General features: G+C 39.8%; 1 protein-coding gene across 6 annotated transcripts in view; it reads left to right on the plus strand.

Moving 5' to 3' along the window:
- Nucleotides 1–13729, plus strand: part of EVI5 (ecotropic viral integration site 5) — a 204482-nt gene that overhangs the window by 85291 nt on the left and 105462 nt on the right. For all 6 annotated transcript variants that reach the window (XM_036754609.1, XM_036754608.1, XM_036754604.1 and 3 more), the window contains 3 exons: nt 1691–1780; nt 1875–1972; nt 7296–7356. In XM_036754609.1, the coding sequence (XP_036610504.1) occupies nt 1691–1780; nt 1875–1972; nt 7296–7356 (249 nt within the window). The remainder of the gene's footprint in view (nt 1–1690; nt 1781–1874; nt 1973–7295; nt 7357–13729) is intronic.

Raw genomic sequence — 13729 nt, forward strand, 5'->3', positions numbered from 1 at the left:
TAGTACTTTTTTTAGTATTTCTATACTATTAAGAGGTGATACTTATTTTTGCTGTTGCCTCTCTGTTTTAATATTAGATTGTGAGAAGAATGAGGTTTGCACTCTCCCTCCTAAACATTTCCTTGTAACAGTTACTTTAAAAAAATAACTTTTTATTGATTTTTTTAACATCATTATAGTTTACATCCTCTTCCTGCTCCTCCAACTCCTCCTCTTCCTCCCAGAGAGCCATCTTATTTATAAGTAGTATCTCTTGAAAGCCCCCGTCAAAGAAAAAAGAAAATGTTACTCTCCAAAAGAAAAGAAGAAAAAACTAGCATAACTGATCAGAATATCAAAAAAGCCTGAGAGTATATGCTATATGCAACACTCATGGACATTCCACCTCTATAAAGGTGTGGAAGTATCTTCTCATCTCTCTTCTTTCAAGCCACATTTCTTGTTTATAATTTTGTAACATTTACTTTTGATTCTTTTTGTGTGCGATTCTTTTTGTATACATTGTTGTAGCTACTGTGTATTGTTTTCTTGCCTCAGCTTTTTTCACTTTGCATCAGTTCATATGGATCTTTCTAGGCTTCTCTGTTTTTATCACACGCATCATTTCTTACAGCTCAGTAATATTCCATTATATTCATGTACTGCAGTTTGTTTAGCATTCCCAGTTGATGGCCATCTTCTTTGTTTCCAATTCTTAGCTTTTACAAAAAGTGCTACCATAAATATTTTCATGTATATCAGTGGCCTCCTTGGAGTAGAATAGAATAATAGAATCTGTAGGTCAAAGGATATTTTAGTCACTTTATTTGTATAATTCAAAATTGCTGTTGCCTAACACTGCCAACATTGACTATTCTTATCCTTTGTCATCTTTGCCAGTGTGTAGGGTGTGAGGTAAAACCTCCCAGGTATTTGATTTGCATTTCTTTTATTGTTAGTGATTTGTAGATTTTTTTCATGTGGTTGTAAATACTTCACAATTCTTCTTTTGGGAACTATGTGTTCCTGTGTCTCCTGTTCATCTATTGGAGAACATTTGCTTTTACTGCCTAATTGAATGTAGTTTCAAGTAGTGGATAACTGGTTAAAATGTTAGTAAGGCTTAATGCTTGAATCAGATTTACTGGTTCGAGGACTGGCCCTGTTTTAGACTGTTTGGAAATTAACTGAAGCAAGAAATCTTTAAGAGCTTATATAAAAGTAGTTAGACTGTAAAATGCAAGCAATATAGTAGAAGGAAGAAAAGCTGTTATAAAGACCACCTATAAAATCTCAGTAGATCTATTGAAGTCCATGTCCCAATAGCAAGGATTAGGAGGAAATAGGCTGTCAGCTAGGTGGCGCAGTGAGTAGAGCACCGGCCCTGGAGTCAGGAGGACTTGAGTTCAAATCCGGCCTTAGACACTTGACATACCTACTAGCTGTGTGACCTTGGGCAAGCCACTTAATCCCAATTGCCCCGCCTTCCCCCCTCCAAAAAATAAAATAAAAAACACAAAGGTTGATTTTTTAATATCTGCCCCCAAAATTCTTGAGATAAGCAGAGCAAGAGCAGGCATTTGATTTGTTACACTAATGGGAGAGCTATTCCCACGTAGTCTGATAAATTTTGACGCTATTTTAAGTCATATTGATTTTTGTTAATGAAGAATGTGCGGCAATTTAGAATTACATAATTTTTTTCTTTTAGGGTTTAGAGATAGTGTTTCGAGTCGGACTAGCTGTTCTTCAGATGAATCAAACAGAACTCATGCAACTTGACATGGAAGGAATGTTGCAGGTGAGTCCAGTTCTCATGTCTTCAGATTTGGTAGCATCAGTTAACAATGACCAGTACTGATTCATCCTTATTGTTTACTCTTATTGCCCCTTAGCACTTTCAGAAGGTCATTCCGCATCAATTTGACAGTGGTCCGGACAAATTAATTCAAGCAGCTTATCAAGTCAAATACAATACGAAAAAGATGAAAAAGTAGGTTTTGCATGTATCTCTTGCTTTTTTTTTTAAGTGGGAAAAGTTTGTGACATTTTATTTTATTTTATTTTTTTAATTTAAAAAAAATTTTTTTTATTTAGTTTTCAGCATTGATTTTCACAAGAGTTTGAATTACAAATTTTCTCCCCATTTCTACCCTCCCCCCCACTCCAAGATGGCGTATATTCTGGTTGCCCCATTCCCCAGTCAGCCCTCCCTTCTGTCACCCCCCTCCCCTCCCATCCCCTTTTCCCTTCCTTTCTTGTAGGGCAAGATAAATTTCTACGCCCCATTGCCTGTGTATCTTATTTTCTAGTTGCAGGCAAAAACTATTTTTTTTTGTTGTTTTTGAACATCTGTTTTTAAAACTTTGAGTTCCAAATTCTCTCCCCTCTTCCCTTCCCACCCACCCTCCCCAAGAAGTCAAGCAATTCAACACAGGCCACATGCGTATCCTTATGTATAACCCTTCCACAATACTCATGTTGTGAAAGACTACCTATATTTTGCTCCTTCCCAACCCCTCCCCCTTTGAGTTTTCTCCCTTGGCCCTGTCCCCTTTTCTAGAATTGTTTCGGAGCCATTTTTTATAGGTTTTTGGAGGGCTTTCCAGCTGCCATCTTGGCTCTGCCCCCTCAGTTTGTGACATTTTAAATGTTATGTGTATGTTTCCGTTTTACTTTTCCCAATTTCTTTAGACAATATTATATCTTTAGTAAAGTTGATGCTATTTAGTGCCTTGCTTTTCTTGATTATCTCCAATTTATCCTGTGTATACTTGTTTATGTGTTCTCTCCGCCCCTCCCCCCCCATTAGATTATGAGTTTCTTGAGAGCAGTGACTGTCTTTTACCTTTTTTGATATCCCTAGCACTCAGCATTAGGGTCTTAATATGTTTGCTCCCTGACTGACTGACTAGAACTGGTCCTAGAATTAGACTAGAGTCAGGATTTTTAGTCTCTCTTACATTTTGTTCTGCCTGAATAGACTTTGTCTTTGTTTTCCTTAAATAATCTCTTCAGTTCAAGAACAGCAACAATAAGTTAATCACAGATTTTGGCTTAGTCTTTGTAGCTGGTGTTTATATTGTGATGAGTTATGTGCAAGCCCTTATCTTGAAAGGACCTTGAGGGAAAAATCTAGTCTTATTCCCTTGACTTTCTAAGTAAGACTGTACTTAAATTTGTACCAGAAACATGAATATCCATTCTCTCTTTAAAGACCTTGAGGGGACAGAGTTACTCAATTTTAATTTTTAAAAATTTTATTTTTAATTTTATTAAAGTTTTAGAAATTTTAATAAAATTTTATTTTATTAAAATTGAGAACTTCTCCACATATTTATGTTTTGTAAAGTAACTGTGATTTTGAATTTAGAGAAATAAAAGTATACATGAAAACTCTTTGACAAAATATTTGTAGAATATTAGGATCTTAGAGTAAGAAGCAATCTGAGAGGCTGCCTAATCCATCCTCCAATCCCATGCAAAAATCCCCTCTAGAATATCCTTCAAATAGATACTGGTATCCAGCTTGTCCCAAATTCTCCAGTAAGAGGAAACAAGCTGCCTTTTAAGGTAGCACATTCCATTTTGATAAGTTTTAATTATTAGGAAGTTTTCCCTGATATTGAGCCAAAATCTCCCTACCTAAAACTTTTACCTACTGGTCCTAGTTCTGTCCTTCGGAGAACAACAAACAAATAAATAGATAATTTTCTCTTCATATACTCAAAGACAGATATCACATGCCACTGTGACTTCTCTTGAAATGATGTGGTTTCAAGACACCTCACTCTGCCTTCACGTTTCTGATTAGCCTCCTGTAGACACTATTCCAGGGTGTCAAATCTCTCTTAAAATGTGCTCCCTGATTGTGGAGTGACTAGGACAGGGCACAGCTAAACTGTTATCTGCCTTGTTTTGGACATTTTTTCCTATTAACCTGGCCAAAGTTTACATAAAGGGTTTGGAAGTTACATCACAGAACCTTTGAATTGGAAGGAACCCCAGAGGTCATCTAGGCTAACCCATCCCTGGACAAGAAACTCCTCTTTAAAATACCCAACAAGCCTTTGTCCGTCCTTTGCTGAAAGATAGCCAGTGAAGGGAAGCCTCCCACCTGCTGAAGATGTCTTTTCTGCTCTTGGACAGCTCTAATCGTTGAGAAAGTGTTTCTTCTCTTTGCTCCCAGGCCTACTTTTGGCATCAAAGAAGAGCTAGTATAATTTGTATTCCACTTGACAGCTTTCAGATACTTGAAGACAAACGTCACACTATCCCTGTGTTTTCTCTTCTCTGGACTAACCATCTGCAAAGTCCCAGTGATCTCTTAGTTGCGGAATCCCATGGTCTTTTCTCAATCCTCCTTCTCCTTGACTTCTCTGCAGCCTTTGACATTGTCGATCACTCTCTCCTCTCTAGAATGTGAGGACAGAACTCCCTCCTGCTTCTCTTCCTGTCTATGTGACCACTCCTCTGTCTGCCTTGCTGGATCCTCCCTCAGATTATGCCCTTTTTCTGTAGGTGTCCCTCAGGGTTCTGTCCTGTCCCCTCTTCTCTCTTTATACTATTTCACCTGTTTATCCCATCAGCTCCTATGGATTTAGTTACCATCTCTGTGATGATTCTCGGATTTACATTTCCTGTTCCGGTCTCTCTGCTGACCTCCAGGCTTGCATCTCCAGCTACCTTTCAGGCATCTCATACTGGATGTCCAGTAAACATCTTAAACGCAGTATGTCCAAAACAGAAGTTATATCTTTCCCCCTAACTCTTCTTCCCAGCTTCCTACCTTCCTTCTTATTATAGGGGGCATCATTATCCTCCCAGTCCCTCAGATTCTTAACCTAGAAGTCGTCTTGGATTCCTCACTATCTCTCACCCTCCCACCCTCACTCTCTTGCCAAGGCTTGTTGAGATACCTTGACAGTGCCTCTTGAATGTGCCTCCTTCTTGTCTCTGAGACACCCTGCCTCCTGCTTCCCCCATGCAGGTAGGCCCTCATCATCTCATACCTGGATTATTGCAGTAGCCGCTTGTGGATCTACCTGTCTTATGCCTTTCCCATCTCCAGTCCCTCCCTCACTTGGCCACCAAAATGATTTTCCTAGAGCTCTGGTCACCGCCCCCATGATAAACTCCAGTGACTCCCTATCACCTCCAGGATCAAATACAAAACGCTCTTTTTGGTGTTCAAAGACACCGTATGTGAATTTATGATATGAAGATATCCTAGGCCTATCCTAGTCTTCTACTTTTTTAGTCTCCCTACACCTTACTCCTCACCTTGTTTGTATTTGTTTGCTTGTTTCTTCCCCTGTATCTTCAGTGCTTTGCACTGTGCCTTGCACATAGTAGGCACTTAATCAGTGTTTATTGATTGATAGATTGTGTACTAGGCAGTGTGCTGAGGGATGGCAATATAAAGACAAACAAACAGAAAACTGTCCCTGCCCTCCTGGAGCTTACATTCTAGTGGGGATGACTATGCATAAAAGGAAGGGAGAAGGGATGGCAAGGTGGACTGTGAGCATGGAGGAGGTGTGCCATCTGGTGGGAAACGAGGGACTGGCTGCCCTGGGCCCCCTCTTTAAATGTAGGCTCTGGGCAGAGTTCTCTAACCTCCAGGCAGATGGACAAGCCCTGGGGCAGAGGAGATTTCTGAGGTGTCAGTTCCAGTTGAAGTGATCTTCTAGGATGAAGAGGTTTCTGGAGCATGATGGAGACGTCCCCTGGCATACTGCCTGGTGGGAAATACAGGCCAAACTCAAATCCCCAAAAGCAGTGAAGCCCTTTGGCACTGACTTTTTTTTAATAACTATTCTTTGAGTCTAGACATAGAACCTGTTTTGAAACCATCTAATTATATTACTGTCTATTCTAAATTTTTCCTTCTTCTGTATGAGAATAGTTTGATAAAAACTTTCAAAAAACTATCAAAAACTTTGTTAAAATCTGGGTAAATTGTATCTCCAGCATTCTCTTCATCTACTAGGTTAGAAATCGTGTTTTTAAAGAAAAGGAAATTGTGTATTTTTCCTTTTCCTTCAGTTTTTTCACTGTACAACTTTTCTACTCTCCAACCCCTTAACAAGGACGAGTCTCCCCTGCTTTACCTCCGATCCTTCTTTTGTTCGTACTGAAGCCTGGTTTCTATATCCTTTGGGAACATTTCGCTGTTCCCAACAATCTGAACAAATCCTTCAGCCTCTTCTCTAGGAGGGAGAGCAGCTTACATTTGCAGCACAGCTAATAACCAACAAGCAGCATCTGCTGTAGTATCTAAGCCAATTACATAATCATTATTGTGTTAGTGCTTCTTTCTCTACTGACATTTTTCCTCTCCTTTCTTTACCTGAAATTATTTTTGTAGCAATGCAGTTCCATTGCCTAATGGGTATTGATTGATTTATGGAATTTGCTTATAACCAACTTTTAAGGAGTAATTTTATTCTGTATTTTGAGGGATATCTATAGAATATAATCCTTTTTAATGCTAGTATTGGAAAATAGGACCAACATTTGACATCTATTATGTGAAATTTTTGCAATGTAGGTAAGTTTGAACCTTCAGCGCCTTTAGATTTATATAATAATGAGTCATATTATGATGGTCAGTTCTAAGTTATGCGCTTTTAAGTATTATCATAAGACCTTACCATCTAGTTGAGAAAAGGTTCATACGTTTCTCGTAGACCCTGATTTGTCCTAATGTAGTTAAGTTCCCAAAAGTGGTCAAGAGGAAATGTTAAAGGAGCTTGGAAGAGAGAAAACATTATCTGTAGTCTATTACCCACCACAGTTACGCTTACTTTCACTTATATCTTCAGGGAAGACTTCTTTCAGCTGTCCTTTGACATAACTATTTTTTACCCTTCATTTATGTAGCTTTTTGGCCTTGTATTCTCCATAATACTTCTCTAATTAATCAAGATCCCTTTTAATTCTAAGTTTGTCTATCGAGACTGAGGGTCATCCGCCAACGCAGACGAGGCTCTGGATCTGGTAGAAAGCTACAAGGCACTGTTGAGTTGAATCTGAACTCATATAATTTAATTTTTGCAGTTCCACCCCAGAATGTCATGAACGTTCAAGAACTCAGCTTCTTGTTTTATAAAATGGGATTATATGTACGAGATTTACAGTCCCTTTCCTTTCTCTGTGTCTGTGATTTTAAAAATGATGCTTCAGCGTAGCCAGCATTCCTACTTATAACCAATGAGCCCCGTCAAAGTTTATCCTTTTCTATAGTTTTTAAAGTTTGGGTTATTCTAATCACTTTGAGAAAACTTACATCAGAACTTTTATTTTTCTCTTAGGTTAGAAAAGGAATACACTACAATAAAAACTAAAGAAATGGAGGAGCAAGTTGAAATCAAAGTAAGCATGAGGAAGCCCTGCGGTCAGACTTGTAAGGACGGGCTCCGCGGAGCTGCCCGTACAGCAGGGGGTGCCGGCTTCTCTGGGTGTTGCCGCTGCTTTGCAGGGAACTTAGGCATGATGGGTCCTCTTTTTTCTTTTTCTTTGTGTTTGCCAACAATTTAGGGACTGGGGAAAAAATGTAATTTCATCCCTGTGCCTTAGAACTAGACACACTGAGCTGAGCACAATTGGATAAAGGGCAGCTATTTGCTTCTCCTCCTTGTGGGAATACATAATGAGAACTGGCTTTTTTGGGAAGACATACATGTCATCATGTGCGAGGATCAGTTGTGATTACAAGCATAACGGAAATCATGCAGATCAATTGCTTTCAGTGGTTGGAGCTGATTTAAAGACAAAGGGAGTGTGATCTGACTCAGCCTGCTTGTCCCCAAACTCACAAAACATAGTCATTCTCAAGCTTCACCCTTCCTTTAACCCCACCATCCTTCTGAAGGGAGCAAAACAGATAGTTTTCCTTTATTCAGTTAATGTTTTAAAAAATACAGAGCTTTAAAATTAAAAGAATATATTTTACCCCTTCATGGTTTACCTCAGAACTTTCTTCCTGAATAAATGAGAAGTAATAATAAAACATGTTTGGTAACTTAAATTTTAAGTCTATATGCATATGGATATGTATAATCAATATTTGTCCCTGCAAAAAGAATAACATATAAAAGATTATATTAACCCTATATTAAGAAAACCATTGCTTCTTTATCAGATTAAGAAAAAATAAATTTATGCCCTGCTAAACTAAGAGAAGCTCTTATATTCACTCTGTGTACTATCTCACACCAGTAAGATGCTCATTATATATGTACATATATGTACATGTGCATATACATATATAGAGACACATATATATATTTACATGCACTCGCACGCGCGCACACACACACACATAGTCCATGTCATCTAGTCTCTCACTATTGATTTCTTCTTAAGATATGCCTCTGATGCACTTTCAGTCCAGTTAGCGCAGTCGTTGTCTGGATCCTAGCCTTTCAGAGCAGCAAGCCCTGCCCTGGTCAGTACATTATGATGCACTCCTAGCCTTCTTGGGTCATATGCTAGCACATTATTTGATATTTTTCATTTTTGTAAGTTCTGCCTGATCAGAAAGGTGAGGATCTGTTCTCAAAGGCACAATAGCATCAGTGACAAAAGCAGTTGGTTCTTATGAATGAAGATTACTAGGTCTGGTTGAAATGCCTCTTTCTACCCTGCCACAGTAAATTTAACCAAACCTCAATGGTTTGCGGCACTCTGATGGCTCTCACTAAGTTATTGTGCCATCAGGTGATGATCTCACTCAAGTGAGGGTGGCAGTGGCAGAGGATGGAGGGGAGCAGATGTATTCTCCTCTAACATCACCTATAATTGAATTGGGAGCACCCTCTTTTTTTGCTGTCAATCTAAGACCACATATCATAGCAAATGGCAGCAACCATCAAATTAAAATGTAGCCTTGTCTGTGGGGAAACCTCACTCATGTCAGCCAACATCTTAAAAGAAGAGCCCAAGTAAGTCACTATGTCTAGATTGTCCTTGTATGGGCATTAATTTTCCTCTCATACAACTCATAGCCTAACCTTGTGCTCATCAGGGCATGGGTTATCAGCTGGGCTAAGGGGTTAATCTACCTTAGCCCTGCTTCCCTGCTAATGCTCAGAGAAAAGCCATCCTTGAAATAGAAAAGTCTTATGGAGAGAGGGAGTCTTGGTATTACATTAATGGGCTCATTGTGCAGGCTGACCAGCATCAGTGCCGAGTAGAAGGTACAATGTCCAGACCATTGAACACATTCTTTTTGTATGTTTGACATCACCCGAGATGGACTGCAGCAGAAAATGATGAGCACATTCTTATCACCTTTACTAGAGAGTTCTTTCATGATGTAGTCATGTATATGTAGAACATGAAAAATAATTGTTAAAATCGATGCCCCGAATCAGTCTTTTTCTCTACCCAGTACCAATTCTCGCTGGTCCAGGAGATGTATTGTAGCACCCGAGACAAACCCACACTCTAGATACATGGATTTCCTGCTTCAGCTGGACGGTTGCAGTTTGGTACAAGCAGATGTAAAGCTGTGAAGAAGGTGTCGCTAGGTCCAAATGCTTCTGTAAAATGATGATAATGCTGTCTAGCATTGATACGGCGCCTTAACATTTGCAAAGCACTGCACATCTTATCTCATTTGATCCTCATGAGAACTCTCTGATGTAGGTGCTGTTTTTAGCACTGTTTTAGAGATGGGGAAACTGAGACTGAGCTTGGTCAGGGTTATACAGCTAGTAACTGTCTGAGGTGGGAGTTAAATTCATGTCTTCTTACCTCTGAGGCCAGCCCTCCATCCATTCAGCCACCAAGTTGTAAGATGGGGGAGGTGACCTAATGATGAGGCCTCCTTAGTTACTTCTCAAAAAGTCTGGCTGCTTGTTCTGCAGGGTTCCATGTTTTAGGCTTAAAATTCTCCCAAGTAGCATTACACTTAAAGTTCTCTTGCACTTTCTTAATAAGATACGATGTTCTTATCTGAAAGTCTGGTACATTTCTGCAGTTCTTAAAATTCACAATCTATTTTCTTTGAAAATTGGATAACCATGGATTGCTAAGATTATTGGGTAGTCCTTTCCTGTTTAAGATTCTGTCATTGGCTTCTTTGTAGTGATTCTGACTCAGTTTAAAATGTCTGAGGAGCATTCAAATGAATAGAAATACCACTAATTTTGTTAGGTTCTCTTCCTGAGGAAACTCTTGTTCCAGATTCCTTGTTCTTACAGTTTATCTCAATCCTCTCATGACCTGGGTCATTTCGGAGAAGGAGTTTGCTTATGTTGCCTTCTTCCTTCTCAGTGGCTCCTGACTGCTGATCCTCCTTGAATCCCTGCGGCTTCTCTTGAAGGGGCATGAGTGAGGATGGAGCTGGCTCTGTTAGCCAAGTGGGGGCATATGAAAACTCTTTACTAGATAAAGGCCCTCAGCAGGTGCCACAGTATTGTTGTAATCACCAGCTTTATTGTTTGTTTTAGGTTGGGATGTGCCTCAGTCCCTTGCTGATGCTTCTGTTTAATAATGCAGAACATTGCCTGGCATCCTGTGCCAGTGGGTTTCCGACCTGCTTCCTTGAATCTCCATGCCTCGTATAAAACTTAGCGAGAGGGTCGCATGTCCGACACTTAAAGTCCACAGCCAACTCTAGAGTTTTCCAGACTAGTCTCTTCCTTGTCTGATGCCATTAGTCAGAAATCAATTTTGGATTAATATCTAATACAGATTCTTAAAACTGTCTCTCTAATATCAATCCTGTTGCTTTTACTAGTACTTAATTAAGCCTATCTGTTTGTTGTTGTTGAGTTGTTTCAGTCATGTCCAACTCTCCATGACTCCATTTGAGGTTTTCTTGACAAAGATGCTGGAATGGTTTGCCATTTCTTCTCCTGCTCATTTTACAGATGAAGAACTGAGGCAAACAAGGTTAAGTGACTTGCCCAGGGTCACACAGCTAGTAAGTATCTGAATTTCAACTCAGGTCATCCTGACCCCAGGGCTTTATCCACTGCACCACATATAAAATCCCTAAAACTGTCCCTTATGCTGACCCTGAAAAAGACATACTATCCCCGTCACTGGCCCAATTCCAACTCTGACTCTGTCCCTAATTCTCTAGCCCTACCGCTGTCTCTCAAAAGAACCCTATTACTCAACCTTATCCCTGTACTAGACTTCATATATATGTATGTAATAAAGCAAGTGCATGCATCCACGTGCACACACACACACAGATGTAATAAATAATGATAAATACGTAGATAAAATTCAGAAGAAAGTAAAATCTAGAACTAGGCACAGCTTAACGAAGATAAGGGGAGGAATATCAACTTTAAATAAAAGTATCAGAGAAGGGAATAATAATGAAAAGGAACAGTCACCACTAGGACCAGACGCTAAATTCAGAGAGGGAAGGGGAGAGCTCCCAAAACTGAAGTGAAATCGATCAAAAACGAGACGCATGGTTAAAAACAAAAAAGCGATTGAAAGAGTAATTGAAGCACATTCTAAATAAAACCAACAAAGACAATACAGTTAAAAACAGACTGGATAAAATTTCCCTTCACTTTTTTTTAAGTCCAGAAGAAAAGCATCTTTCTCAGGAAGGGCTTGCTGGACTAAAACAGTAAAGAGGGAGACAGGAAATCATGGGTCTGAGATGCCAATCACAGGGGCAGGTTTTCGTTCCTGGTCTGGAGCATGTTCTATACTGATACTGGGAGATCTGTAAAATGAAACAAAATGGATCAAATTAAAAGATATTGAAAGTCTTCTAGAAAACGTCTGTAGTAGGACCCTGCAGGGCCAAAGTTATTCTCGATCTTAGCCTCAATATGCCAAGGAGCAAATTCGATTTTTGTAAAGCAAGATTTTCTGATATTACAAAGAAAAACGCAGAGTAACAACACAGAAACGAGAAACCAACAGTTACTAAGACACCATTTAAAAGTTAGAACCATTGTCATACCTGTGAAGAACCCAATGTACTCATGGGTTACTTTTTTTCTTTTAGTTTGGACTTTGACTGTAATTTTTGGGTGCCACAAAAAAGAATAATGCTGTATCGATGATTGCCCAAGTATGAGAACATCACAGAATGTCATCTCAGTGAGTGGGGAGAGTGTGTGGTTTGAGGCTTTAAATATTTGGGAGCATAAATCCAGAACAAGAGGCTGGAGAAAGATACTCTCCAGCGTCTTATCCCTTGTGTTACTAGACTATTCCCTTCCCTCGAGTGGCTCAGATTGGTAAGACAGATAAATTATACAAATAGGAAACCCAGCTTAAAAAAGAATGTTCTTGATAAATGAATTAGTTTATGATTTTATGGGGGGGTTTGAACCTTTTATTCTTTGAAATTTTGGAAAGAGAAAGGAAATAATTCATATGCGTCACAAATCACGCCAATTACTAGCTGCAGGTGGTATATGCAGACTGAATGGAAAGGGATGGGGAATGTGATTAAGGAAAAGAATATGAAAAAGAGTGAAAAGGAGAGTGGGATGTCCACCTGGATGAACAAGAACACGGTGGTTCAGAAGTCGTTGGCATTGAATGATTCTTTTCCCTTTTATTCTCCTTTCTCTCATAGTCTGTGCCCTTTTTCGTTCCTTATATTTACCCAGATAGATGGTGGGAGTATTAAATAGCAGGATTCATTTTGAAGAGTCCTGATTTAGCAGAGTAGTAGCATCAGTGATGGGAAGGGATCTGGAAATTGTTCCCAAGTGTTTCCTTTCAAATGGGAAATCAATGCCCAATTCCAGGTGAAGGCCTTTAGCATTTTAACCAAGAACTTCTTGTACCCAGCATGCCCTGAGCCTGGACTTGGAGTCAGGAAGGACCCAAGTTCCAACCCTGCCTTAGACACTTGGTAGCTGTGTGACCCTGAGCAAGTCACTTAACCTCCCTGAGTCTCAGTTTCCTTATCTGTAAAATGGGAGTAACTTTGGTACCCGCCTCACTAGGCCGTTGTGAGGATCGAAGGAGACATTTGTGAGGTGATCAGCATAGTACCTGGTGCTGTGTACGTTATTACTGACACTATCTTCCCACTGGTGAGCTCCCCCAGGTCCTCTGTTTTGGGTATTCTTCCTCCTCTTACCCTCCTCTTTCTCACCCCCAGCATCTCTGCAGACTTGTTTTTCCAAGGGAAAGAAGAATTTTAACCCCATTGTTTATTTTTGGTGTAGCTTGCCGTGTTAGTGAATGATAGCCTGTGTTTTGAATCTCCTGTTTAAAAAATAAAACAACATAGTACTGCCTGCCTCACTCCCATTTGACTGTTTCTAAGCCTATTTTCAGTCAAGAAATAACACAATATGATTTTAATAAGAGTAGTATTGAATATATTTCTATCAAGTAATAATTTGACAGTCATTCTAAGTGTGGAGCAGATGACCTCCCTATGGGACCTGTGGAGCCTGGGCCTTGTTAGGTGCCCCACTGCCAGGCCTTGCCGTCTGCCCCACAGCTGAACTTACGTGTGTTGTGTCCCCCAGTTAGATCGTGTGTTGCCTGGGAGCAGGAACCATCTGGTTTTGTCTGCGTGTATCCGGAGCAGCTGGCTTAGAATAAGCACGTAAAGGTTTTTTCATTCAGAAATGAGATGAACCGTCTGTTTTGTTTGAGGTGAAGGTAGAAATGCCGAGACCTGGCCACAGAAAACCGAGAGGGTGATGGACAGTAAGAGACTGCAGAGAAGTTAAGAAGGAGAGCTAACGTTGGAAGGCAGAGTAGAATTGAGCAAGAAGACGTGAAGCTGCTGAGT

This window comes from Trichosurus vulpecula, chromosome 4 (genome assembly GCF_011100635.1).
Source record: "Trichosurus vulpecula isolate mTriVul1 chromosome 4, mTriVul1.pri, whole genome shotgun sequence".
NCBI classification, from domain to species: Eukaryota; Metazoa; Chordata; class Mammalia; order Diprotodontia; family Phalangeridae; genus Trichosurus; species Trichosurus vulpecula.